General features: G+C 42.8%; 2 protein-coding genes across 2 annotated transcripts; one reads left to right on the top strand and one right to left on the bottom strand.

The window, feature by feature from the left end:
- The first annotated feature begins 63 nt into the window (after positions 1–63).
- On the top strand, positions 64–9,510 carry polg (polymerase (DNA directed), gamma). Its single transcript, XM_030053858.1, has 23 exons — positions 64–157; positions 433–1,044; positions 1,282–1,477; positions 1,664–1,831; positions 1,985–2,131; positions 2,285–2,364; positions 2,492–2,674; positions 2,974–3,116; positions 3,253–3,376; positions 3,542–3,766; positions 3,891–4,008; positions 4,303–4,374; positions 4,650–4,742; positions 4,828–4,988; positions 5,098–5,151; positions 5,494–5,611; positions 5,757–5,892; positions 6,007–6,253; positions 6,391–6,513; positions 6,685–6,853; positions 7,961–8,169; positions 8,249–8,409; positions 9,077–9,510. The coding sequence occupies exons 2-23, from the start codon at positions 473–475 to the stop codon at positions 9,139–9,141; spliced, it is 3,564 nt and encodes a 1,187-aa protein (XP_029909718.1). The 5' UTR covers positions 64–157; positions 433–472; the 3' UTR covers positions 9,142–9,510.
- fanci (FA complementation group I) lies at positions 8,829–25,121 on the bottom strand. Its single transcript, XM_030053857.1, has 38 exons — positions 24,986–25,121; positions 24,691–24,829; positions 24,520–24,592; positions 23,814–23,944; positions 21,261–21,414; positions 21,074–21,131; positions 20,834–20,875; positions 20,492–20,615; positions 20,156–20,241; positions 19,916–20,048; positions 19,729–19,806; positions 19,500–19,636; positions 19,210–19,390; positions 18,992–19,079; positions 18,446–18,576; positions 17,893–17,963; positions 17,633–17,747; positions 17,362–17,484; positions 17,079–17,147; positions 16,875–16,976; positions 16,566–16,757; positions 15,838–15,959; positions 15,562–15,720; positions 14,975–15,154; positions 14,258–14,424; positions 13,963–14,039; positions 13,527–13,643; positions 13,398–13,449; positions 13,172–13,299; positions 12,493–12,558; positions 12,254–12,350; positions 11,933–12,117; positions 11,784–11,840; positions 11,634–11,693; positions 10,325–10,402; positions 10,088–10,183; positions 9,731–9,832; positions 8,829–9,339 (listed from the first exon to the last, which is right to left on the bottom strand). The coding sequence occupies exons 2-38, from the start codon at positions 24,781–24,783 to the stop codon at positions 9,277–9,279; spliced, it is 3,987 nt and encodes a 1,328-aa protein (XP_029909717.1). The 5' UTR covers positions 24,784–24,829; positions 24,986–25,121; the 3' UTR covers positions 8,829–9,276.
- Positions 25,122–26,652: the final 1,531 nt, after the last annotated feature.

Genomic DNA, 26,652 nt, shown 5'->3' with positions numbered 1-26,652 from the left:
CTCAAACCAAATCGGAAGCCTCCGTGCCGCCTGGGGGCGCTAACACTTTAACTTGCTGGGTCTTATGACGCCATGGCTAAGCGCAGATAACTGTCACATTGTGGCACAGAGTGCTGTATTTTGACTGAAAATGAATATTTCAGTTAAGACCAATCAGGTGAAATGTCTCTCTTTTACTCCCATTGCCTCTGTGGTCGTGCCTTAGCTTTATTTCTTATTCTGTCCTCACACCTTGGGCTTTGTTATTATCGTTAGCTTGTGCAGCCAGTATCTCTGGGTAACCGAGTCAAAGTGGTAGTAAATGCTCACTTGAAAGTGTTTAGTTGTGGCATCATGTTTAACAGTAACTTAGTTACGTTTTGCTGTGTATGCAACCACACCTGAACTACTTGATGTTTGGGTAAGCTTGTTAAATGCTGTGTTGTGTTTCAGTGAGTGCTGTCCGTGTCCTGTGACAAGTCCCTGTGAGGTGATGATGCACATGTTGCGCTGTCCCCTGCGGTGTCCTCCCACTTCAGTCCAATGGCTGCGGCTGCGCTCCCTCTACTCCACCAAGCCCCACTCCCTGCAGGGCCAGGACTCTCCAGAGACCCGCATGAACCCCCTTAACATTCAGATGCTGTCCACTAATCTGCACAAACAGATCTTTAGAGGGCAGGAGCCACACTACAAAGAGGCTGATGTGGACCGCAGCATCAGGCACCTGCAGACGCACCAGCTGTGGGGTAAAGAGACCTCACTGTTACCTGATGTGGACTTGAAGCTTCCCCGAATGTATGGCAAAAACATTGATGAACATTTCCGGGTGCTGGCCAAGACACAGAGCCTTCCTTACCTTGAGGCTGCCATTCAGCTGCAGCAGGCCTCGCTGCCTCCCATGCCTCAGGAATGGGCCTGGGAGGTTGGCTGGACACGCTATGAGCCAGATGGGCAAAGCCGGAGAGTGGACTTCCCAGACGAGTCAGCACTGGTGTTTGATGTGGAGGTGTGCATAACGGAGGGACAGAGTCCCACGCTGGCCGTTGCCATGTCTCCCACCGCTTGGTGAGCAACAAGGAAGAAACATGATGAAAGAGAGTAAAACTTCATGGTGTTGTTAATTCTGTAAGATCAGGTGTTAAGCTTAATGGATAGAGGATGGCACTATTACCACCCACTCACCCACAACATTATCTCTGCTGAAAATGTCTGCAGCGTCCGCCAAATTGCATGTAGATATTAAGTGCTCAGCAGTTTGATTTGAAGTTTCTTTCCTCCCTTGTGTTTATCTCTTCTTGCAAGGTACTCCTGGTGCAGTAAGCGTCTGATTGAAGAGAGGTACTCCTGGTCGAGCAACTTGACCCTAACTGATCTCATCCCACTGGAGACGGCTGTCAACTCTCTCCGCCCTCTAGGGGGTCAGTGGAAGGAGAGGCTCATAGTGGGCCATAATGTCAGCTATGATCGAGCACATATTAAGGAGCAGTATCTGTTAAAGGTAAGTATTTATGGGGTGAAATTTGTCCTATCTACTTTTTACCATCATTATTTACTTTCATTCATTTTAGTGGCATCCTCGTTGATGATTCACATGATTTTGAAGCATTGCACAGCGGGTGTCTGTCCATGTCTTTCATTAGAATACATGCGTGCTTAAGCGAGAATATGCTTGTCTTTCCTTAAGGGTTCCAAGGTGCGCTTTCTGGACACCATGAGCCTTCACATGGCCATCTCTGGGCTGACCGGATTCCAGCGCACATTGTGGATGGCCAGTAAGCTGGGCAGGAGGCGGGGCATCCAGGAGGTCAAGGAGCACATGAAGAAAACAAGACAGAAAAGAGAGGGCCCGATGGTTTGTGTTTATTTTCTCAGCGTTTCTCAGCTACAGCAAACATGAGCTGTGGTAATCTTTCAAGTTTCCCTTTTGCTGGAAGTGTTAGGAGCTAGAAGTCGGGCTATTGTTTCACTCAGTGTAACCAGCGTAACATGGTGTTTGTGTGTTTAGATCGGCTCTTTGAACTGGGTGGATATTAGCAGCATTAATAACTTGGCTGATGTCCATGCCCTGTATGTGGGAGGGAAGCCGCTGCAGAAGGAGGCCAGAGAGACTTTTGTAAAGGGCAGCATGATGGATGTCAGGAACAACTTCCAGGTGAGAAGTTTCTGATAAGTCCTCTGTTTTATAGTCATCGTTTGCTAAATTTATTCATACTGACCAACTAGTACTTTTTGAGTCACAGTCATCCTCTAAGCATGTCTTTAAGTAGGATTTGGCCAGTAATTATGTCTTTGCTGCCACCTACAGGATCTAATGCAGTACTGTGCCCTGGATGTTCTGGCCACTCATCAAGTCTTCACAGAGCAGCTGCCCCTCTTCATGGAAAGGTCTGGAAATCCCTCACTCACCTTCCCCCAAATCCAAACTGAATCACTAACCCAACACATTATACTCCAGTGCTCAAAATACTGCATGAGCTTAGTGATACATTTTCTCCTCTCTGTCTTGTACAAGGTGTCCTCATCCGGTGACGTTTGCAGGAATGCTGGAGATGGGTGTGAGCTACCTTCCTGTTAATCAGAACTGGGAGCGCTACCTGGAGGATTCTCAGGACACATTCGAAGAGCTGCAAAGAGAGATGAAGAAGTCCCTGATGATTCTAGCAGACGATGCCTGCCAGCTCCTGCAGGATGACAGGTGAGACAAGCACCGTTTCAACATCCCATTTCCAGGAGTAGTTGTACGATAGCAAGGAAGAAGCCCAATGGTTATGGTTAGCACAAACCAATGAATGCAGCATATTAAGCGCTTTTTGATTATTTCAGCTGTTCATGTATGTCAGTGTATGCAAAAAAATATAATTCTAATTATGTAAGCAAGTCAATGTAATTATTATAGCCTAATGGTAAATCTGTAGTTCAGTAATACTAATGGAGCAGTTCTTAAAGGGTCTCCGGAAGACAACACTGGCCAATGACATGTTCCTTTTCTGTAAGGTACAAAGAGGACCCCTGGCTTTGGGATCTTGAGTGGGATGTGCAAGAGTTCAAACAGAAAAAAGTGACAGCCAGCAAAAAGAAACGCTCCAAACAAGAAGCTGAAACACAAGCCTCTACTCCTCTTCCAGAGTGGGAAGAAGGTAAGACCTCAAACCCTGGGACAAATACCTTTTCCTTCTTGATGTTACTTTGTAGATGAACGATTTTAACCTCCATGCACAAAGATGTCAAATGAGCAACAAATGTGGCCACTCAGCTGTGATATTGTGACATTAGACCCAGGTCCACCCTCTGAAGAGGAGATGGCGGGTCCCTGTCCCAGCAGGTTGGCTGTGGAGAAGCTGAAGGAGACGGTGAGCAAGCTGCCCAAGAGAAGGCAGCATCTGCCTGGGCATCCAGGGTGAGATCCCTCACAAGCACCACAGAGCCCTCCAGTGTTTGTAATCTTTTCTCCTGTCTTTGTACCTGGTTCATCTGTTCTTTTGTCCTCTCCTTTTCTCATCTTTCCATTTCTGCTTCACTAATTTCCATTTTCATTTTATTACTCCTTTTACTCTGTCATCAGGTGGTATCGCAAGCTGTGTGAGAAGATGTCTGAGGAGGACAGCTGGTCACCTGGAGCCAGCCTGATCAGTTTACAGATGAGAGTGACTCCTAAGCTGATGGGACTAACATGGGATGGCTTCCCCCTGCATTACGCTGAGAAGCATGGATGGGGCTACCTGGTACCCGGACGAAGGGATAATCTGGATTCCCAGGAGGAAAACGCAGGGCCGGTGTGCCCACACAGGTAATAAAACCACAGCTCACAGTGCAAGGGAGACCAGCTTGACATTTGTTTTAAGTTATTTACGCTCACACATAGATGACATATTTTGTATATACTTATATTACCCTGTGTTTGTGTCCCACAGAGCTATTGAGAGTGTGTACAGAGAGTATTGTGAGCAGAACAGCAAAGAGAAGCCTGAGTTTCCGGAGTACAGTGCCGCAGATGACCTCGAGTTGACAGACAGTACAGTGTGGCAGAAGGTGCATTAACTCATGGTGAACTAAAAGACACATATTGCAGTAATATTGCATTCACTCTGTTTTGTTGAGCCCCCTAGTGGTGGAGTAATTTTATTGCAATACAGGCAGCATCAGGCGTCTCAGTGACTTATTTCCTGCATCAAGGCCACATGTATAGTTTTTAGTTGGGTAAGAAATTAATATAGTAATTTATCATTTAAATGCAGTAATATAAACATAAATCTATATTATAGCGGAGAGCAGAATGATATATCCCATGTCCTGAGAGTGATGTGTTTCTTTAACCCATTTAAGATGGAGGAGTTGAGCCACCTGGAGAGCGTGACAGAGGAAAACGGAATCAGCATGAGAAAAAAGAAAAATGAGGTGGAGACAGTTATTACTCACAGGTCCTTTTTGACTTTGTACCTACATCTCAGATTCTTTTAATAGCATTGTCTACATAGATCAGTTTATACAATCACTATTAATACTGGCACTGTTTAGTGTTGCTTGCACATCCTTTGTATTTTTTTGTCCTGCCTTTGAATTTCATTTTACCGTGCAGTCACATGAATTGGTCGAATAGTTGGAAGAAGAAAAATTTGAAATGGATAACTTTTATTTGTTGTGTGATATGCTTATATATTCTTTTCTGTCAGCAACAATCCCAAGAGCCACATTATCACCATGGAAATGGCCCTTACAATGATGTTGATATCCCTGGGTGCTGGTTTTTCAAACTGCCTCATAAGGTGGGTTAATAACAAAATGCAGCCACATTTTGACTGCATAAATCCAGATTGACCTCCAGCTAAACTGTATGTGTTTGTGCTCCAGGATGGTAATGAAAACAATGTTGGGAGTCCTTTCTCAAAGGACTTCCTGTCCAAGATGGAGGATGGTACTCTTCGAGCAGGGAGGGGAGGAACCAACGCCACACGTGCTTTGGAGATCAACAAAATGATCTCCTTCTGGAGGAATGCCCATAAACGTATAAGGTAACCATCAGTTTCACCATAAAAATCTCTTTAATCTCTTCACAGTTATAGCTGTGGTCTTGGTATAGCCAGATGGTGATGTGTGAATTCTCATTTATTCTCTCGATAGCTCTCAGAAGGTGGTGTGGCTGCGAAAGGGAGAACTTCCTCGAACTGTCAGCAGGTTTGTCTACAATAATGTCCTGTCCTCAACTCTTGAGTACACACAAGTTTGTGTTTTTTATTTTTCCAGTATTTTTTAATAAATTCCACACTTAGACAAATCAGTCAGAGCAGTGGTTCTTAGTCCTGGTCCTCAGGAGCCAGAGACCCATTTTTATTTCACTTTAACTGATATTTAATTACATTGACCATGTGTAATCATCGGCTGAATGAGACCTGTGACTCCAGTTGAGTGTAATCAGCCTCCAGGTAAAATAGAAAACCAGCTGTGCTTTGGGTCCTGAGGAGCAGAATTGAGCCACCAGATCATCAGAGTAAAAGATTACAATCTTATCTCTTAAAGGCATGAAGAGTATGATGAGGAGGGGCGGTACGGTGCCATATTACCTCAGGTCGTCACTGCTGGGACGGTAACACGTAGGGCTGTGGAGCCGACATGGCTGACTGCCAGTAATGCAAGGGTAAGAAGAGGAGGCAACAAACACACACAAGAAGAATGTATCTTAGGATATCACAGGAAGTCTAATAGAGACTACTAAATTGATTTATGGTCTCTTTTTAAGAGAGATTAAGCTGAGTTTTGTGGATGGTGTTTTGTCCCCACAGCGGGACCGGGTGGGCAGTGAGCTGAAGGCCATGGTGCAGGTGCCCCCTGGCTACCACCTGGTAGGAGCAGATGTTGACTCTCAGGAGCTGTGGATTGCAGCTGTGCTTGGAGAGGCCCACTTTGCTGGCATGCATGGTGAGATGTGCCCCCTTCTTGCTGATTATTCTATTATGTGTACCAATTTGGCACGGTCCAAAGTCCCAGGATCTCATTCTAACCTCAGCCAGTGTTTGTTTCTGCTGGGTTCAGGTTGCACAGCCTTTGGCTGGATGACCCTGCAGGGAAAGAAGAGTCAGGGCACTGACCTGCACAGTCGCACTGCAGACACAGTGGGCATCAGCCGAGAGCATGCCAAAGTGTTCAATTATGGACGCATCTATGGTGCAGGACAGCCATTCGCCGAGAGGCTGCTGATGCAGTTCAACCACCGTCTGAGTCAGCCAGAGGCTGCCAGTAAGGCCAGACAGATGTACGCCCTAACTAAAGGCATACGCAGGTATGCATAATTTTGTATAATTAGACAGTGAGTGTTTTAAGCTGAACACAGAACACTGGATACTGCAGGTTTAGCTGTTTGCTCGATGGCCACAGCAAAGTTGAACCCCATTCATGCATGTTTGTGTGTTTTGTTAGATATAAACTCTCAGAGGAGGGTGAGCAGCTGGTCGATAACTTGGGTGTGGAGGTGCAGATGGAGGAAGATGAAAGTATCTCCCTACAGGAGTTACGCAGGGTCAGCAGGCTGGTTTCACAGAGGTGAGGGAGCAAGTGAAGCTTACATGAACGCCACACTTCCCAAATACCATCCACAACCTTATCAGTCCCATGTTTTGTATTTCAAGAACATAGTGATATTCTCCCACATCTTCTTCCTCTCAGTTACTGTTACCCTGAGATGTCGCCCATCCTTGTTTGTTTTTCCTACAGCTTTTCCCGGAAGAAATGGGATCTTGTTGGCCATCGTCTGTGGTCCGGAGGTACGGAGTCGGAGATGTTCAACAAGCTGGAGAGTATAGCCCATTCTGCTCAACCAGCCACTCCTGTTTTAGGCTGCAGGATTAGCAGAGCACTGGAGCCCTTGGCAGTTAAAGATGAGGTGAGATTGTTGACCACAAACTGCTTTCATTTAAGAGGCTTTGAAAATGCAACATCTTGATATTCTACTCGCAGTGGAACAAAGTCCACATCAAACAGGGCTTTGTTTTTCAAAAACCTAACATGCTGCATTAGTAGCACTGTTGGAGATCCATTGTTGTAAGAGCTGTTCCTGAAAATTACTCATAAGTGGCTTTTAGGAATGCTGATAAAGGCTCAGTAACGGGCAGCACTGACCATGAAACATTAACCACCATTTGTTAAATGGATTTCATGCTGTGCAGAATGGCCATTGTACTTGAAATCAGCTGTAGCCCCTTATTCCAGATGCCAGCTTTATGACTATAACTGTAAGCGCCAAACCAAAGAGGGATTTTCTACAATACCAAAAGAAGTGCACATAATATTCAATTTCCATGAGAAAACTATTAGGATATAAAATGTCTGTGTTGATATAAATAATGAATAACAAATGCTCCCTCTGTTTAGACCATATACCCTAATGTGCTGAGGATCTTATCAAACCTTAAACAAATCATTATACAGGCTATATTATGACCTGGGGGGGTGTCATCTCTAACACTGCCACCAACATTATCATCATCTTCATATGGTAATGTGCATATCAATTCAGTAACGAGATACATCCCCAACATGGGACTTGCTACTCATGTCACTCTTTCAGTTTAATGGGAATCAAAACAGTATAGGCCACATATGCATTGATAATGAGTTCTGGTATCTCTGCTTGCACAAAATACAACATCTACTGCCAGCATTAGATTTTCTCGGTTATAGTTGCATTTTTTATTTTTCAAGGCAAGCTGAACAAGCCTAAGAATCACAGCCAAAAAAGAGAGATTATAGCTTCAGTTTATTATAATTTTAAGGTCCAAATATAGTCTGCCATGGATGCAAACTAGCTGTGTATGGCAGGATCTTCTTGTACAGTGGATGACAGCACATATTTTGACAGCCATAACTGGACATGGTCTATTATTACTGAAAATCATGGCTCTGAAACACAGAATGACTACACTACATTCTCCATTTCATAACCAGTTTAAATCCAGATAAACAATTGAAGTTGCCATGTTATGTGCATTAGTTCATTACCAGCCGAGTGAACTGGGTGGTCCAGAGCTCAGCAGTGGACTACCTACACCTGATGCTGGTGGCCATGAGGTGGCTCTTTGAGGAGCACAATATCGATGGACGCTTCTGTATCAGCATCCACGATGAGGTGCGCTACCTGGTGCGCAGTGAAGACCGATACCGTGCAGCTCTGGCCCTTCAGATCACAAACCTGTTGACCAGGTCTGTATGCAGCGACTCAGTTATCCCACCCCCCTGCCAGAAATTGTACTGTGTAACCCTGTGCTCCTGTCTCCTGCAGATGTATGTTTGCTCATGCGTTAGACATGCAGGACCTCCCTCAGTCAGTCGCCTTCTTCAGTGCAGTTGACATTGACCAATGTCTGAGGAAGGAGGTCACCATGGACTGTGTAACTCCCTCTAACCCCACAGGCTTGGAGCGCAGATACAGCCTGCCACAGGGTAAGTCCTGTGCACCGTCAATCTTTAGTTATAGAGCAGGTTTTGTGCAATGAAATGCAATATGTCACATAAGAGAGATAGGGAAAAAAGCAAAGTGCATAAAGCAGACATAAAAATCAATAAAAAGATTTTTAAAAAAGCATAGGATAGTGCAGTTTCGATGATGAAGAAATGCTAAAAGGTTGGTCTTTAATTTGTGTCTCTGTGGTTTCAGCTACCCTCAGATCTATTACCTCTCATAGTGTAGACTGGGACTGATGTCAGTTTTCTCAACAGCTATACTTACTGCTTTGCTAAACCTTCTCATCCCACTGACTTATTTTATCAGTGGGTGACAGAGCAACAATTATAATGTCAGGAAAAGAATTTTCACTGTTGTATTATGAAAGATTTACTGCTTGACATAACATCTCACAGAGGGCAGAATATAAATTCAATTTGTGCTGCACATCATGAACAACTGAGCAACTTAACTGTACAATTCTAAACACAAGTGACAGCTGACACGTCCAAATACAACATAAATATTTATTACACTAACATGCTAAAAACAGAGTGTACAATTGGAACACATACATCCAGACTGTTTTGCATGCCTTTTCCTTCTAACAGATGTAGACAGAATTATGTTGAATTATATTAAACAAAGTTTCCAAACTTTCCACAGGTGAGGCCTTGGACATATACCAGATCATTGACATCACTAAAGGCTCTCTAGCTAAAGGACGATAGCATGGTATGGACCAAGCTACTATAACTCAAAGCAGCATTACATGCACACCATCATCAGGAGGCCATTCAGCAGCTGGTCAAGCTGAAGGTCAGAGAGGAACTTAAAGGATTTGATTCCTTTCCTTTCCTTTCCTTTCACTGTTTCCTCCTCTTGTGCTTGGGCTCCTGGGTCTCCTCTGCTTCCTGTGTCACTGGGGTCTGAAAGGACAAGTGGAAGGAGACACGGCACTGAGACCTCACCCTGCCAAACCCCACCAGTGTGGAGACTGTTCAGAGGAAATAAATGTTCCATCATTCCAGACCAAAGTGCCTTCAAACGTGAAATACTTATCTATACATGTTCTGAAACTCTCTGCTTTAAAAAAAAAATCTGTGGTGCAAATGCATACACCAACAAGGAAAAGTTAACATTAACACAACATGGACACATTTTTAACTGTTTAACATTATGGTAATATGTGACAAGTTGGTTTGACTAAAGTGGGAACACAAAAGACAAGCAAAGGCACCATTAACATGCGAGGTGAGAAGATGGTGAAATATGTGGGAGAGCCACATAGTCTGGAGCTGCAAGTTACAAGATGTTTACCTGCTGACTGCCATCCTGCTCCTGCAGGGCCGCGTCCAGAGAGGCAGCGTTGATGCGGAAATCTCTCGAGGTGCTGAGCTTCATGTACTGCATGAGATTCACCTGGACAATGAACACACACACACACACACACACACACACACACACACACACACACACACACACACACACACACACACACACACACACACACACACACACACAGAAATGTCTGTTTAAATATTTGTGACATAATGTATGACACCAATGACAGTGTCCAGGGAGCCTATTTTATTTTGCACAGTGTTACATATGTCTTGTTTGGAATTATGAAACCCATGTTTTATTGATGACCTCAAGCAGTGAGCTCATGCATACCTTTGATTTCTTGGAGAGCGTGATGAGGAACTTCTCATATTGTTCAATGCTGAAGATCAAGTTAGGAATAGCCTTTGTCTCACGAAGAAGTTTGGCCTTCAGTGAGGAACAAGCATAAAAGCATATTGTATTGGTTTACTTTCCCTGTCATAAAAACAAAAAAATGTAAATGTGTTCTTACATTTTAATCGGTCCTGTCACATGAATTATGCATTTACAGGAGGTAAATGTACTTACAGAGACTGCAGGGTTCACATCATCCCTTTTCTTTTTCTTCTTCTTGTCATCTGCACCTCCACCACTGAACTCTCCACTCTGGGAAAAAAACCCATCCATTGAAAACATTAGTACCGTAGGCGTTGTTTTCACAACTTGAGTGGTTTTTGAGACGTCCGGAACTGACAGCTTGTGATGAAGGCGGTAATGTCACTTGTGTCCAACCAATACAGTCGTAACTGGAGAATCTGACACACAGTAGTGTAAACAGAGTGGTGTTGAGATAATGTGTCCTTGGTTCAGTCTTCTGTGGCAAAGTCTTTATTATATATATGGAGGACAACATGTAAAGTGAACATCAAGGAAACATAATATTTAAGTTTTATCCAAAAAGAAAGACAAGGGTGGACATGTGGGTTAGGAAGGAACAGGAGGATAAGCCATAAAAACTAGTCAGTGTGTTTGTCTTTAAGTGTGTGTATGTGTGTGTACCAAATTAGGGTTGGACAGACAACTAATAAATGGGAACAGGGGCACTTTGAAAGCCACTTGAACACCGCACTCCATATACTGTCCTGCTTATTAACTTTAGATTGGTAGAAAGGCACTGAAGAACTGGAGAATTACTGAAACTACAATGAGTGTGCACAAAAGCTTTTTCTTTGTTATTCCTGTACACAAGGCCAGATCTCTGCTCCAAAAAATGCATTTAACTTTGCTTCACATAAGCATCTCAATTCCATGTTCCCAAACTATAATTTTGGACTGGAAAGCTGGAAAAGGATTTTGGTAGTTATTTGGTATGATGTATACGAGCTATTTTGGTCTTAATCACTTGGGTAGCCAAAGATTACTCTGTGTTGACATATCACTATTTAAGATAACAACAGCGCTACAGTCACTGAAATACTGGAATGAAATATAATTTTTCCAGAGCTGTAAGTTGTCCATATTTTCATTACACCATCTTATTCCTGTGCTGATGTGTGTTCTGAACATCCCATCCACCGCTACTCAAGATGAACACAAGGCAGGCACCTGAAATTCAACCAACCCTATGTGATACAAGTTGAGGCCACTCTTTCTTTTAAATAGACACATTTATCTATGACAGTAACTCAGTATTGTTTCAATGCATTATGATCCTACTGAAAGATGGTGAGGCTGACATGAGCAGACAGTTAAAAGTGGGTCTACATTTGAAGCATCTCCTTTAGTTTTAATCAAATCACAGGGCAACAGCTCCTTTTTTGACCTCCGAAAACATGAAGCTAAAATGTAGATTTCGTGATGTTCCTCATAGATGGCAGAGTTTGAAACTGAGCAGTACCTGGGCATATGTGATGAAGGAGTAGCACTGCGGTGTCAGGTGGGAGCCAGATAGTTTGACCTGAACAGATGACACAAGAAACAGTCAAATGAAAATGATCATGCCAAACATACAGGAAAATTCAACCAAGTAACCATCCCTCAGACTCACCAGCTTCTCAAAGCGTGCTGGAAGAACCCCTTGCTGGCCAGAACACAACTGAATACACTGAAATAAGGGGGGGAAAAATACATCACACCAGGGAAATTATATGAACTATCCATTTACTTAGAGACAGCAAACAGTTTATTAATACGTACATATTTGACCAGCGTGGTGAGGATGGTGTACGTGCGGGTTAATTCTCTCAGCAGTGTGTCAGTGCAGGTGCCGGGCAGCAGCGCTGTCTGGACCAGCTCGTTAAGTGCTGTCAGAAGGGTCCCAAGCTGCAGGGTCACGGCCTTCTCTACTGGATCCTGCTGGTCTGCTGTCTGGGTGGCCTCACCTACACACAAAAAAGCACAGAGTACCAAAAATAACAGTAATACCAACAACTGACAAAGGCTTTTCACATGTCTCCTCTCCACTCCCAGCAAAATCTATTAATCCAAGTTCTACCATTAGAGGCAATGGCTCCTTACCAGCGCTAGATTTCTCAAGGGCCTGTTGGGTTTTCTTTTTGGCAATCAGCCAGTCCACCTCATCAAGCACTCTGTCAACCTGAGACAGGACCAGCAGCTGGGAAAACAGATCAAAAGTGATGTAGATGGTGATGATACCGAGCAGGAAGGTTCAAAGGTATCTGTGCCATCACCATAAGACTGTATTGGTATTGCTTGACAATTCAGAAGCTTCTGTTTTTGGTAAAAGCAACACTCACTGCTGTTGTTGTCGCAGTCTTCATGTTGACAATGGCAAAGTGAGACTGTTTTTCCACCTCAACATCCTGTCCACACAGAGAGGGAAGGCAACAGAAAGTTAGTCTGTTGATTAAGTGACATGTTAACACTAGTAGTTCAATTAATCCTGGAGAGTTGTACTTAGCTCCTGAATTCAACAGTTCAAGCTCGTTAATATTTAATAATACTCATAGAGAAATAATTAAATTCCAACACAAGGGGGCGCAAAGTAACTGATGAAATAGGAGAAACTATGATGCACAAAGACAGCAATTATGGCAAAAGGAAAAAGGCGAGATGCTTTAAGTGATTCATTTTTATTTTAGTATGCTTTGTGTAAAAAGGCTGGAGTTTCAAGTGTTTACAGAATTTGTATTTTCAATTGTGTGTCATAAGATACATTTTCTGTTTGTTTTCTTGTTTTTGTTTTTTTCTTGGAAAAAGATTATTTCGATGATCAAGCAAATTTCTCAAATTACACACCCCTATTAGTAAGATGACATACAGAAATAACTGTCCAAGTCTTCTTGTTATCATGTTATCATTCCGGTTTGTGCAGGTCTTCTGCCAAGTACTGTAATGTAATCTGTTTTTAATGTCCTGTGCTAGACTACTGGTATGTTTTGCTCTGAATATTGTAAACTCAGTAACTGTGTGTACCTGATCAATATCTCCCAGCTGGCTGTGGATGTCTTGGCAGAGTTCTAGCAGCAGGCCAGCAGGGCTTTTATAGAGGACTTGCAGGCTGAAGAGAAGGGAGAGCAGGCCTTTGCAGAAAGCAGAGTCCTCTGGCAGAGAGAGAGAGAAAGAAAGAAACCTCAAAACTCACCTCTTCTTGATTTGGTATCAGGATCAATTAAACTGTGACTAAGAGAGTGTAACTCACCAAAACTGGTCTCCTTACAAATTTTCACGGTCCAGGTTATCATCTGAACAAACTGATAAGATGGAGACACGTTAGCAGGGCACCTTGACCTTCTTTGTACTATGAAACACAACACACCTAGACACCGACCTGTTGGGAGGAGGGCTTTAGCTGGCGTGACAACACGCTCAAGATGCTGACCAACAGCTGAGCCTCTTTGCTGTTGAATTCCTCCTCTCCTCCACTCAGCTGTGTGAACAGTGCCCTCTGGACGGGGTACAGATATATGTGGAGTAGAGAGACAATTGAGCTAAGTTTCAAGCAAAGAAACTAGATTTTCACATAGATGCCCAAATGCAATAATTAATGCTTGACCACTAGAAGTCACTCCTGTTACAACAAAAATCAGGTTTATTGTGACTGATATGTCTTACATGGGCGTTGACAAAGAGTTTTATTATTGGGGAAATAATATTTTAACCTGTCTCTGACCCAGTGGATGAATATACATAACTGACACTTAAAGGGTAGAAGAAAAAAAAAAAAATCAACAAACTAACCACAAATACATTTCACAGAGACACACCTGAAACTGTCGAATGTAAAAGAAGGTTATCTCTGTGACATTTCCATTGTCTGGCTCAGTATCATCGTCTGAGATGTCTGGAAGAAAAACACAAAATTGAATGGATTTAACACAATGTATCCATTTATAAAACCTCATGACTGCACAGATTTATTTTACTGCTTTTACAGGCCAAAATCCAGAACTTAGGTATGAGTATTTTATGAATGGAAACTAATAGGTAAGTTGAGCTGGCACAGTTAAAGTGTTCTGAAACTTTATATTTTTAGCGTGTGTGTGTGTGTGTGTGTCTAACCCATAGCAGAGAGCAGCTGGGCCATCTTGTCTGGGTAGCGCTGTTGGCAGGTTGTGAATATCCTGAGCAGGCCCTCCAGACACAGCAGTGACAGGCTGGAGCGCTTCTCCTTCCGCCCTGCCTCCTCGACCACACTGGGTATGTTGGTGTAACGCCACATCAGCACACTGGGGAAAACAGTGGAAAAAGAAGCAATCAATCACAAGGTAACATGCTAAATCTGATTTATTATAAAAGTACAATGCGACTGAGAACTGCTTTCTTTATGTTTATGGGATGCCTATTGTACTAGACACCAGGAAATGAAGAACAAGTCTAATGTCTTTTGTGAGCTCACACAATGATGTATATTATGATTGTTATTCCACAATTCCACATTGTTGAGTCACAATGTAGTGGAAAATCAATGATGTGATAAGAAAAAGAACACTGGAGTGTCAACCTGACAAGGCCATAATGCCCATATACATTGAGAGGTACAAGTCCCCCCCAATGTTCAGGCACTCCAAAAATGTCCCCTCCCAAAATATTGCTGGAATATATTAGCAATTCAATGTTCAGGATATCTGTCCCCCCAATGCTGAAATGGTGGTTTCGGAACCTGAATTTGTCAATGATGTCACAGAGAATCTGTGAAAACAATCTCATAAGTGTCTATTTAAATACTGCCGAATACATATGACATTATGATATCACAGACAGTAGAGTGATTCCAACCTCGTCATGTCACAGAGGAAGCGGAAAGTCTTCTCTGCGTTTTGTCCGTCTGGGCCGTCTGTGTGTCCGGTCTCCTCCAGCTGCTGGATCTTCTGCAGGGCCACGCTAACTGAGTAGCGCAGGAACTCTCCACTGGAGCGCAGCACTGAGAGAGCCTCCTCTCTGCTCAGAGTACTGTCTCTGGAAAAAAAGATGACCATGTAGAATGATCACCGTTCAGTTCATATGCATGCCATAATTGCATCTGAGGCAAAAAAAATTATGTTCTATTTTATGTTTTATTGATGATGATGCTATAGGGCTGCTATAGCCGGTGATTCGTGTTTCGGTGCAAATTTAATTATCAAATCATCAGCATGCATTAGGATGCAACAGCTCTGGGGACATACAAGCCATGTTAACACATGGAGAGGGAGAATAGATGCAAGTAATGTAAACAAATTTTAATTCACTGTTACATCCAAAATGTGGATATAAAAGTGTGAAACTTGATTAAAACTCAAACTTCCGATGGAAATGGTAAATTTAACAGTATAATTAGCAGTATATGCATAACCTATATAAACAGAGCTGTCCATAGCATGTACCTGAAGAGCATGGTGAGTAGTGTTGATACGAAGCCCATGGTGAGCAGACTGCGAGGAGTCTTTGAAAGCACTCGACCCTTTCCGCTTTTCTCCTTCAGGATGTCAGCCAGCTTATGGTAGCGGTTAAACAGTTCCATGAGCTCTTCAAACCGGCTTTTACTGAAAATACCACATGAAAATGCACAAACTGTAATATTCTTAAATGGTCAAATACACCGCTGTATTAAGATTTATAATGCACAACAACCTTATCAGTGAAGGACAGGTGGCTGTTACCTGTAGTTGCCTTTCATGAAGTTATACTCAATGAGCACCTCATACACTCCCATGACCAACACAGCATAGATGTTATTCTTCACCCCAACACTGGATCCCAAGGAGAACTCTGCCGATTTGTCCTGATTGACACACACAGATAACTTATTCAAAGCTAGGCTTAGGCAACATCCAAAATGTAACATCATGACACTCTCATGTCAAAATATTGTGATATTTGTTATTTTTAAGATTCTAACATTTTTTTTAAACTGCCTATGGCTTCAAATATCATTATATTTGATATTGTTGTTGGATATCTGCCCAGGCCTATTTAAGACCATTACTACAAAAATAATAATTAGCAAGAAGGACAAGCATGGTGGGAAACACTGGCAGTTTACATTTGATTCAGCTCAACCAGAAAACATTCTCAAGTGCATTTTTTGTGGAAACACAATCAGCTATAACTACTGTGCTTTGCATTTGCACATTTCATAAGGAATCACACATTTCCCATTTCTCCCAGCCACCACAAATGACTCTTTTTGAGAAAATTAAGATTTTTCTGGTGTTTCTCCACTTTATAGCCTCATACAGCCCACTACTACATATGTTACTAAGGCTGTTCCATGGGTGGACACAAAGCTACTAATGTTAGTCTATGGGAAGACAAATCCAGAGAGTGGGGGGATTAAAGGCAGACTACATTACAAAGCCACTGAGTGTGCCTGTCCACTGAGGCATACCAATTCAAAATCCTCAAGTTCACTCTTGATCATCCGTCTTGTCATGCTCTCTAGGATAGTTTGTAGTTCAGACTGGTAGCCCTCCTCCTCTTCATCTTGATCATCATCACTGTCATCAGTGTTTCGTAGCGCTGATGGCCGTGAGCTCTGAAGCCACAACAGGCAATGTACAGTGCAGCTCACCAGGTGGGCCTGACAGGGAACAGACGTTACTTAAAGCAGACATCGCTACAGTAAAATTTGCATGTTCACAACTGGATAAGCAGGCACGCACACACTTGCATAACTGCTGCAATGCAGACAAAGTACCAGGGGCTCCTGTAGAAAGACTTGGTCTCCCTGAGCAGTGATGCATGGCTCCAACTTAACTGGGGGCAGGAGGTCTTGTTCAGGCTCGTAGTACCGCTTCAGCTAGGGAACACACAGATATGACAGACAGCTCTTCATGCATGTGGTTAACATGGTAAGCAGGTCATTATTAAAAACTGATGCATGCACAGTACACACACTTACTTGTGAGAGGAGGGTCTGCATGATGGAGCTTGCAAGTTGCGAGTTGCGACGGAGAACATCATGGAAGCCCTAAAACAATCAATCAACAATTTGCTTAATCAACATGAATATTGCCTTTCCATGCACCCAATAAAATAATTAAGATATAACTAAGGCATTGGAATAAAAAAAAAAAAAAGTTCCTCATTTGTGGTTAATAATTGTGATCACAATATACCACTAAATGATTCTTTTAGCCATAATGATGTAGTCCTGTGAATGTCACAGTCACCAGCGGTCTGACCTCGTAGAGCATGAGGCGAACATCAGCCTGCTGGCCCAGGCAGCGACGAAGGCTGCTGAGAATCTCCAGACAGAAGGCCTCATTGGCAGCAGAGTTGTAACGGGAGTGAACGTCCACTTGGATCTGTTCAGGGGTACATAAGGATAGTTAATGCAACACAGAACATCCACAATTGCACATATTGTCACAGACATTAATATCTCGTGAGCACCCACAAAGCAAATGCACAGATGCACACTCATCTATGGACAGACCACACATATACATTTACCTGACTGGATGAGATGGTCTGGCTACACTGGCTTGACGCCAAGCTGCCCAACACTTTGAAGTTCTTCAGCAGTAGCAGGAAGCCAGTCACTGCAGACTTCCTTCCATCCAGTTGGCTAGTAGAGCGTGTTGTTAGGGGCAGACAGGTGCAAGAATTGGTCATTATTTTGAAGGGTAAATAACCTTTTATTTTGCCTAACTATAATACAACTGTGTATAAACAATAATTAGAGTAGAAGTGATGCAAAAGAGAGTTCACACCTGGAGAACATGGCCTTACGCAGAACTAGAATCAAAGCATCTTTCAAGGACATGCTGACCTTCAGAAGGGGCTGGAGATCAAAGACAGAGGAAAGGTTAAGACTACAATAGGTAACTTTTACATACAAATAAACATTCATTATGTTTAACCTATTGCCAAATGAGCCTACACAATGATGATGAAGCATATCACCCACCAATAAAACTCCATCATTTTGCATTATTGCCAACACTGCAGAACTGGTGCACAGTTGACATTTGGTGACATATTTTAGGTCACCCACACTAAACCATTTCTACTGGAGTTGTACGTACAGCTTGGCTAATTACCTCTTCTGACGATTCCTTGACTTGCACAAATTCTTGTTTTGTTTTTTTGTTTTGTTTTTTTGCACATGAAGACTGAAAGCAACCCAGATGTGTATTTTTCAAGCAGCATTTAATTTATTGGCACAAGAGGGATACTGATACAGAACTGTGCAGTTTAGTATTGCAGATTTAAAAAGCAAAAATAGAAAAGCTTCTATATTGTGCATGTCTGTGTGCTGGGTACCTGGACAGCTTTCAGCAGGCCTTGCACAGTAGCCAAAGGCAGGTATGACAGATGGTCAAATGTCTCTGTCACCTTGGAGGATGACTCCAGAAGGATCATGGGAGCTGAGACCACAATATCTGAGAACAGCTCTAAAAACACAGAAGATGCAGGAAAAAAAAATTAGTCAAGTTGAAAACATTGTCTGCTTTCCAGCTAAGATGATTATAAACATGAAGCTTCTATACACCTTGTTGGGGGAAACATGTGTATAGAAGAAAACTACAGTCCTGAAAAGAATAAAGCTTCTGTACATTGTCTTCTAAGCTTGTATAGGGAACTTTATTATACATGCTTTGGTCCCCAAGACCTTCATCACGTTATTCCTAACCTCATGAACCCGACAAAGGTCTTGTGGACTGACACATAGTTTCTAATAGAGTTCATTGTGTGCAATCTCAAGTGTAGAAGACAGAGTGCACAAGCTTTTTTCTTCTTTAATGACTAAAATTATAAGAAACTGCAGCACACTTGGAAACTGTCATGAATCTGTAGAGGTTGTATTACCAATGAAATGGTTGACAGGTGAAGCTGTCTTGGTGACTAATCGATTCAGGACTTGCTCCAGTATCTCTCCTCTGATAGGCTCATGCACCTGTGTTTAATAAACAAGCACTGGTAAGCACATCCTCCATTGACAGAACAGGATATGTACACTAGAAATCAATATTGGTAATTTTAGGTTATAATCATTTTGTGAAGTAAAAAAAACTAATCTGCTTTACCTTGAAGCCCTCCAGCAGGATCCGGCCACCCAGCTTACATGCCTGCTGAGTGGGGCTCTTGGCTATGGTAGCAGACCCTTCTGATGCCTTGCCAAATGGCCCAGGTCGGGGCCCGAACGTGTCCAACAAGAAGAAGCCCAACTGAACCAGCCCCTGGGTCACATGATCCCAACCAAACACACTGCATGGGTAGAAGTGTAGCCTTCATTAACAAACTGTTAACTGTGTGGAAGATTTCCTAAAAACTCTAGATGTTGGATATTTGAAAAAGGCAAATTTAACGCTCTGACCTGTTCTTGACTGTGTCCAGGATCATATGTGCCACACTGCAGTGCTCGGGCAGGAGGTCCTGAAGGAACTTTGACCCCTGCTGAAGCTGCTCATCTTTGTAGCTCTTAATGATCGCCCCCTTCAAAAGGTCAAACACCTGCCCAAACCAGGGAAACGAAATGTGTGAATATAGTAGGACAGTAAAACTCCCAAGAAAGTAGGACTACAGGATGTAGACAGAGTTTTCACCTGCTCCTCGTAGCGCTGGATACGTGCCACAGAGAGCAACAGGGCAATGCTGAAAGGACACAGTTCCCCATAAGATGTCTGCAGAAAAACAATTTGAGATTTAGTGTGCCGTATGTCATGCTGTGTATAGACGTTTCTGTGGAATTACGTAGCTCCATGTCAGTGATGGAGGTAAATCATCAGTAACCTTGAAACTTTTAAGGAATTCTCTCCCGAGCTCATGATCCAGTCGAATAGCAAAGACTATGTGCAGGATGGTAGTGCCCTCCACATGCCTTAACTGGTCCTGTGGAATGGACTGAACCTCTAGATCCATGCTTCTGAGGGAGAAACCATGAAAAATATGAAGAAATAAATAAGAGACAGAGACAACGTGCATGTGTAATACATGGCACCATCCCTAAAACGCAATTTATGTGTCACTTACTCTCCATCTTTCCGTTCTTCCTCCTGACGAAGGTCTTGCTCCTTAAAATAACTGATGATTCCATCCAGGATCTGTTTCTTACAGCCCTAACACACACACAATGCATTAGGCTGTTAGTTCACACAGCAAACTATAGCTCCATGTTGTGGACTACGTGACAAACCAATGAAAAACATGAACTGGATTTGCACCATCATTTGAAATGTTCCATATGCATTTGGTGACATAGCAAGTGTAAAAATTTACAACAACCTCTGTATCATCTGCCTAACACACACACACACACACACACACACACACACACACACACACACACACACACACACACACACACACCTTTGCTGATAGAAGCAGCAGCTGGTAGACCAGTGGTGGAATCTCCTGCAGCTCCAGTTTGAGGAACATCCTCAGCACCTTTTCCACCACAAACTGCAACTCCTCTGGTGCCAAGGGTACATCTCTGAAATGAGGCAGATGTAGTATCACCTTTATTTATAGAAGCTGTGATTTTAATGGAAACTGATGACAAATTTTGGGGGCAGCACACAAAACACACAATTGGGGTGATAACAACATGAAGCAATTTAAAAACTGTAATTGAGAAGATTTAGGCAAAGAAACTCTGAGGGGAACTGAATACTGTTTGAAACATGATGCTCTGACAGTCAAAGATCTTACCTGAACATGGTTGTCAGGTGGATCACACACTGTGGATCCCATCTGCATGAAAACATAAAATAATACAACCATAATTCACAAACAATTGCTCAAACCTCTGCTGAAGATCTGGGCTCAGGGAGTAATGTTTTAAGTATACATGTTTCATCTCAGAGTAGACAGCTGATGTGCTGTGATGACTAAAGAGGTTTCTGTGTAGTACAGTCAAGTCAAAACTCCCCGTGCATATGACGTCCTCACCTGCTAGAGCAGAGGCTGTTGATCAGCTGTTTTTTGTATTCTTCACCGCTGAGTTCGCCTGAATTTATGATGACAAAATCAGGAAGATGACACACTGATGACACACAAAGTCGTTTGCACTTTATGGATAATACCAGGAGATTGAGCATAAATTAACAAGGCACCAAAGCTAAGTATTTGTTGATACCTTTGCCATAAGACACGGCTTCACAGGCGGCAAGTGCTGTAAGGACAGTGGGAAAAAGTTCCAGGGATTTTCCACTGCCCATCATTCCACCTTTAATGGCTTCAACAAAAAGAGATGCCAGTTGTGCAAGAGATGGTCCAGGCAAATTGTGAGTCTACAACAAAAAAAATAAAAAGGTATAATGGGACAATTTTAGTTTTGTCCCACCATCTTCAAACATAAGAACAAGGTCTTAAAGGAACAAAGGCTCAGACATCATGCACACAAAAATGCTATGGCCCCACTTTTACTATTAGAACATGGAAAAATGCCTGTGGAATAATTGTGCATGTGGATTTCCAGGATTAACTTTTATCTTCATCCCCCATAGATCAGACAGACATTCAGAAGGTTTTGGGAGTCAACAAACTAACAGCTAACAAGAGCAGAGCAATGTCTTAAAAAATGTCCAAAGTGTTCCTGGTAACACATGTGAGTAGGTCTGTTAACAGCTCATCCAAATAGGACCCAGACACTGGGATTTGAAAAAGCAGACTGAGGAGTCATATTTACAAAAAATATTCGATGTTATATTGCTGTAATAGGTGCAAAAAATGCAAATGCAGGAGGTGCAAACATTTTAGTCCATGTAGACTATCCTCAGTGCAAAGTGTTTTAATTAAACATCAAGTACTTTTATGAATAAGTATGCTCGGTCTGCATTTTCAGATTCCAGTGTGTGGGTCCTACCTGGCTGAACCTCAAACAGCTGAAAAGATTGATTTTTTTCCCACACTGAATCTTAAATTCTTTCCTGTAATGTTCCTACCACTCAACCGATTTCTGCAATGTATTCTGTGACCTGCTGTTCAAACCCATGGTTGATATCCAGGGCCACTGGTCAGTGACATGTGAGCCAAATTACAGGACAGGGCCATATGCTGTTTCCCACTCACAGCCTTTAGAAGAAGAGCAAGTCTGCACACACTCACACATAACTGTGACGCAAAAATGTGTATTTTTTTTTAGATATTAACATTTTGGCACATATTGCCTTCTTCAGGACCTCATTAATTAAGGTACACTATATTACCAAAAGTTTTCGCTCACCCATTCAAATGATCAGAATCAGGTGTCCTAATCACTTGGCCTGGCCACAGGTGTATAAAATCAAGCACTCAGGCATGCAGACTGTGAAACAAGACATTTGTGAAAGAATGGGCCGCTCTCAGGAGCTCAGTGAATTCCAGCGTGGAACTGTCATAGGATGCCACCTGTGCAACAAATCCAGTCGTGAAATTTCCTCGCTCCTAAATATTCCACAGTCAACTGTCAGCTCTATTATAACAAAATGGAGGCGTTTGGGAACACCAGCAACTCAGCCACGAAGTGGTAGGCCACGTAAAGTGACGGAGAGGGGTCAGCGGATGCTGAAGCGCATAGTGCAAAGAGGTCGCCGACTTTCTGCACAGTCAATTGCTACAGAGCTACAAACTTCATGTGACCTTCAGATTAGCCCAAGTACAGTACGCAGAGAGCTTCATGGAATGGGTTTCCATGGCCGAGCAGCTGCAGCCAAGCCACACATCACCAAGTGCAATGCAAAGCGTCGGATGCAATGGTGTAAAGCACGCCGCCACTGGCCTCTAGAGCAGTGGAGACGCGTTCTCTGGAGTGATGAATCACGCTTTTCCATCTGGCAATCTGATGGACGAGTCTGGGTTTGGAGGTTGCCAGGAGAACGGTACATTTCAGACTGCATTGTGCCGACTGTGAAATTTGGTGGAGGAGGAATTATGGTGTGGGGTTGTTTTTCAGGAGCTGGGCTTGGCCCCTTAGTTCCACTGAAAGGAACTTTGAATGCTTCAGGATACCAAAACATTTTGGACAATTCCATGCTCCCAACCTTGTGGGAACAGTTTGGAGCGGGCCCCTTCCTCTTCCAACATGACTGTGCACCAGTGCACAAAGCAAGGTCCATAAAGACATGGATGACAGAGTCTGGTGTGGATGAACTTGACTGGCCTGCACAGAGTCCTGACCTGAACCCGATAGAACACCTTTGGGATGAATTAGAGCGGAGACTGAGAGCCAGGCCTTCTCGACCAACATCAGTGTGTGACCTCACCAATGCGCTTTTGGAAGAATGGTCAAAAATTCCTATAAACACTCTCCTCAACCTTGTGGACAGTCTTCCCAGAAGAGTTGAAGCTGTAATAGCTGCAAAAGGTGGACCGACATCATATTGAACTCTATGGGTTAGGAATGGGATGGCACTTCAGTTCATAGTATGAGTAAAGGCAGGTGAGCGAATACTTTTGGTAATATAGTGTATATGTTTCTCCTTTTCTCCATTCACAGGCTAGCAGATGCACCGTGATGCCTGCAAAACACATCCCCAACAGGGACAGCAACTGACTGGTTTATTCGCCTGATATAACGGGTTACTGTCCACTGGATGGTGAGCCATCATTATCATTGAAAGCCACTTCGATTAGTCTCCTCTGCAGAAGACATTAGAAACAATCTTGATAGACATGATGAAACCTATGTAGTTTAATCAAGCTTTTTCACCTCGAGCATCAGCAGTCCGATGATATCTGCTGCCACGTCAGCCTGGAGGTCGCCAGACTCACACAGGGGGATGCAGTGCTGATACAGGAGCAGTCTGCGGCTGCAGCCCTCAGGAGCGCTGGGCGGAGAGCCTGAGAGATACCACACTTTTAATATACAGCTCCTCCGCCTCCTGTTTCCTTCAAATTTACTGACATTTTTTATCAACTGTGGTAAATTTTACCTCAGTGATTTAAACCTCCATGAAATATTATAATAAAATTATTACCCAAATTTATGTGTCAGGTACTTCATGTGTCTTGCTGACTGTCTTAATAGCCCTTTAAATACAACTTAACCTCCCCCACTTTTCTTGTGGGAATCATGTTCTCCCTCCCAAATGTCACATGAACTATCAGTGGCTGTGGCACAGTGTGGTTATGTTAGGTGAGGGCCCAAAAGCAGAGGGAAGTTTTTTTGAAAATGATAAATGGAATGCTATAGTTCCTCAGTGCCATCCACAACAACTAAAACAAGTTGGTGTACAATTTTTATATTTCCTATATGTTTTATACATCTAAAAAAACTGTTCTCAAATCAATTTTATGTTTACCGAGTTGTTAAGAGATCATGTTAACTTTTGCAAACCTGGCTAGTAACACAGTGAGAGGACGAGGACATGAGCCCACAATATGTAAAAACCAATTACTAAAATACCTCAACATACCTTTAAAAATGCCTTTGATCACTGTACCGATCTTTTTACGCTTCAGTGCGCTGGTAGTGATCACAGTTATTAACTAAGGGGACAGAAAACAAACTGATTAGCCATCAAACTGGAAATTCAAACAGCGAAAATATGCTAACGTTAGATATTTAAGCTGAGTTTATAAAGTACCTGATCATCTGTCAGCGAGGAGAGGTACTCCTGAAGCTCGGCTGTACTGTCTCCATCTGACAGCGACACAATTTTCTCCATCTCAGCCTTCATTTTCAACCAAATACAGGCTGTAGGCGCAACTGTGCCGACGTATTAGCTAGAAATTAACAAGAGTACAACCACATTTGCTGTTAGCCCTGGCAAGCTGCCTGCAAAATGTTCTATCTTTGTTTATATTTATTACGTTTCGCTATTGTGAGCCATCTTTTTGAGAAGCTACCAAACTAAAACTACAACAAAAACACCATTTTACCTGTGTTGGTGGATTGTTTAGCTAAGTTTAAAGTTAGTCATCCAGTTTGACGATGACAACAGCCACGGAGAAAAAACATGTCATAACACTTCACCCAGGCAGGCTTCACACTTCCCGCCAGTGAGCGCTTCCGCTTATGTCATGGTTGCCAAGTCCTGCACACAGCATCCCGCAATCGCAGTATTTCAATAAATAACTTTGCCATTTTAAATATCAAAAATATTATGTTGTATGTAGCCAGATCGACAAAATAACATCATTTTAATGGTCGGATCTGAAAATACTGACGCAATATCTATGTCAATGTCAGTCAGAGTCTGGCTTTTAAAAGCGGCTTTTCTATAAACCTGTCAACCCTCTTTTTTTGAGAGAGAGAGAGAGAGAGAGAGAGAGAGAGAGAGAGAGAGAGAGAGAGAGAGAGAGAGAGAGAGAGAGAGAGAGAGAGAGAGAGAGAGAGAGAGAAACGCTGTGAACACTTTTCCATGTAATGCGCCTTTCAGCCGCGGGGGCGCTGTAACCTCTTCAACTCTGTCTCTCCGCCTCTGCTCCTTTCTCCCTCATTCACTGACGGGCGCACAGCAACGGCACAGGGAGGTTGCGGGTTCGATTCCCAGCACACAGCATCCCGCAATCGCAGTATTTCAATAAATAACTTTGCCATTTTAAATATCAAAAATATTATGTTGTATGTAGCCAGATCGACAAAATAACATCATTTTAATGGTCGGATCTGAAAATACTGACGCAATATCTATGTCAATGTCAGTCAGAGTCTGGCTTTTAAAAGCGGCTTTTCTATAAACCTGTCAACCCTCTTTTTTTGAGAGAGAGAGAGAGAGAGAGAGAGAGAGAGACGCCGTGAACACTTTTCCATGTAATGCGCCTTTCAGCCGCGGGGGCGCTGTAACCTCGGGCGACGGGCGCACAGAAACGGCACAGGGAGGTTGCGGGTTCGATTCCCGGCCAGGGCGTCAAGTTTTTCCTTTGCCATAAGACCCTCTTTCCTTTCACAGGCTGCAGGTGAAGTGAGGACAGGAGGAGACAGTTCCAGGGATCTGTCCATCTTTCCACCTTTGATGGCTTCAACAAAAACAGTTGCCAGCTGTGCAAGACATTGTCCAGGCAAATGATGAGTCTACAACAAAAACAATGAAAAGGCATAATGGGACAATTTTAGTTTTGTGTCATCTTAAAACATAAGAACAAGGTCTTTAAATGAACAAGGGCTCAGACATTATGTACACAAAAATCCTATGGCACAACTTTTACAAGTCCAGTTACCTGAAGAACATGTAAAAATGTCTGTGGAACTGAGGAATTGTGCATTTTGATTTCCAGGATTAACTTTTATCTTCATTCACCATAGATCACACAGACCATATGAAGGTTTGCATGTCAACAGACACCAAAATAGACCAGCGCCTTGACAAAAATGTCAGAAGTATCAATTGGAATATAAGGAACATGGACAAGGACCAAACAGAAGCTTGTCTAAGAGCTCAAACAGGTTGTATTCAGGGATGAATGACTGTACAACGGTGCCACAAATTAGTTTTCTGTGAGACTGGCATTCCACTAATGATGTGTTTGCATGCTGGTGTTCCTACTAACCAATAGGATTCATTAATTTATTCCCTCACCAATGAGGGTAAGTATATTTTTTCTTC

This window comes from Myripristis murdjan, chromosome 6 (genome assembly GCF_902150065.1).
Source record: "Myripristis murdjan chromosome 6, fMyrMur1.1, whole genome shotgun sequence".
In the NCBI taxonomy this organism is placed as follows: Eukaryota; Metazoa; Chordata; class Actinopteri; order Holocentriformes; family Holocentridae; genus Myripristis; species Myripristis murdjan.
The sequence above is the reverse complement of the archived record's forward strand: the minus strand, read 5'-3'. Positions and strand labels throughout refer to the sequence as shown.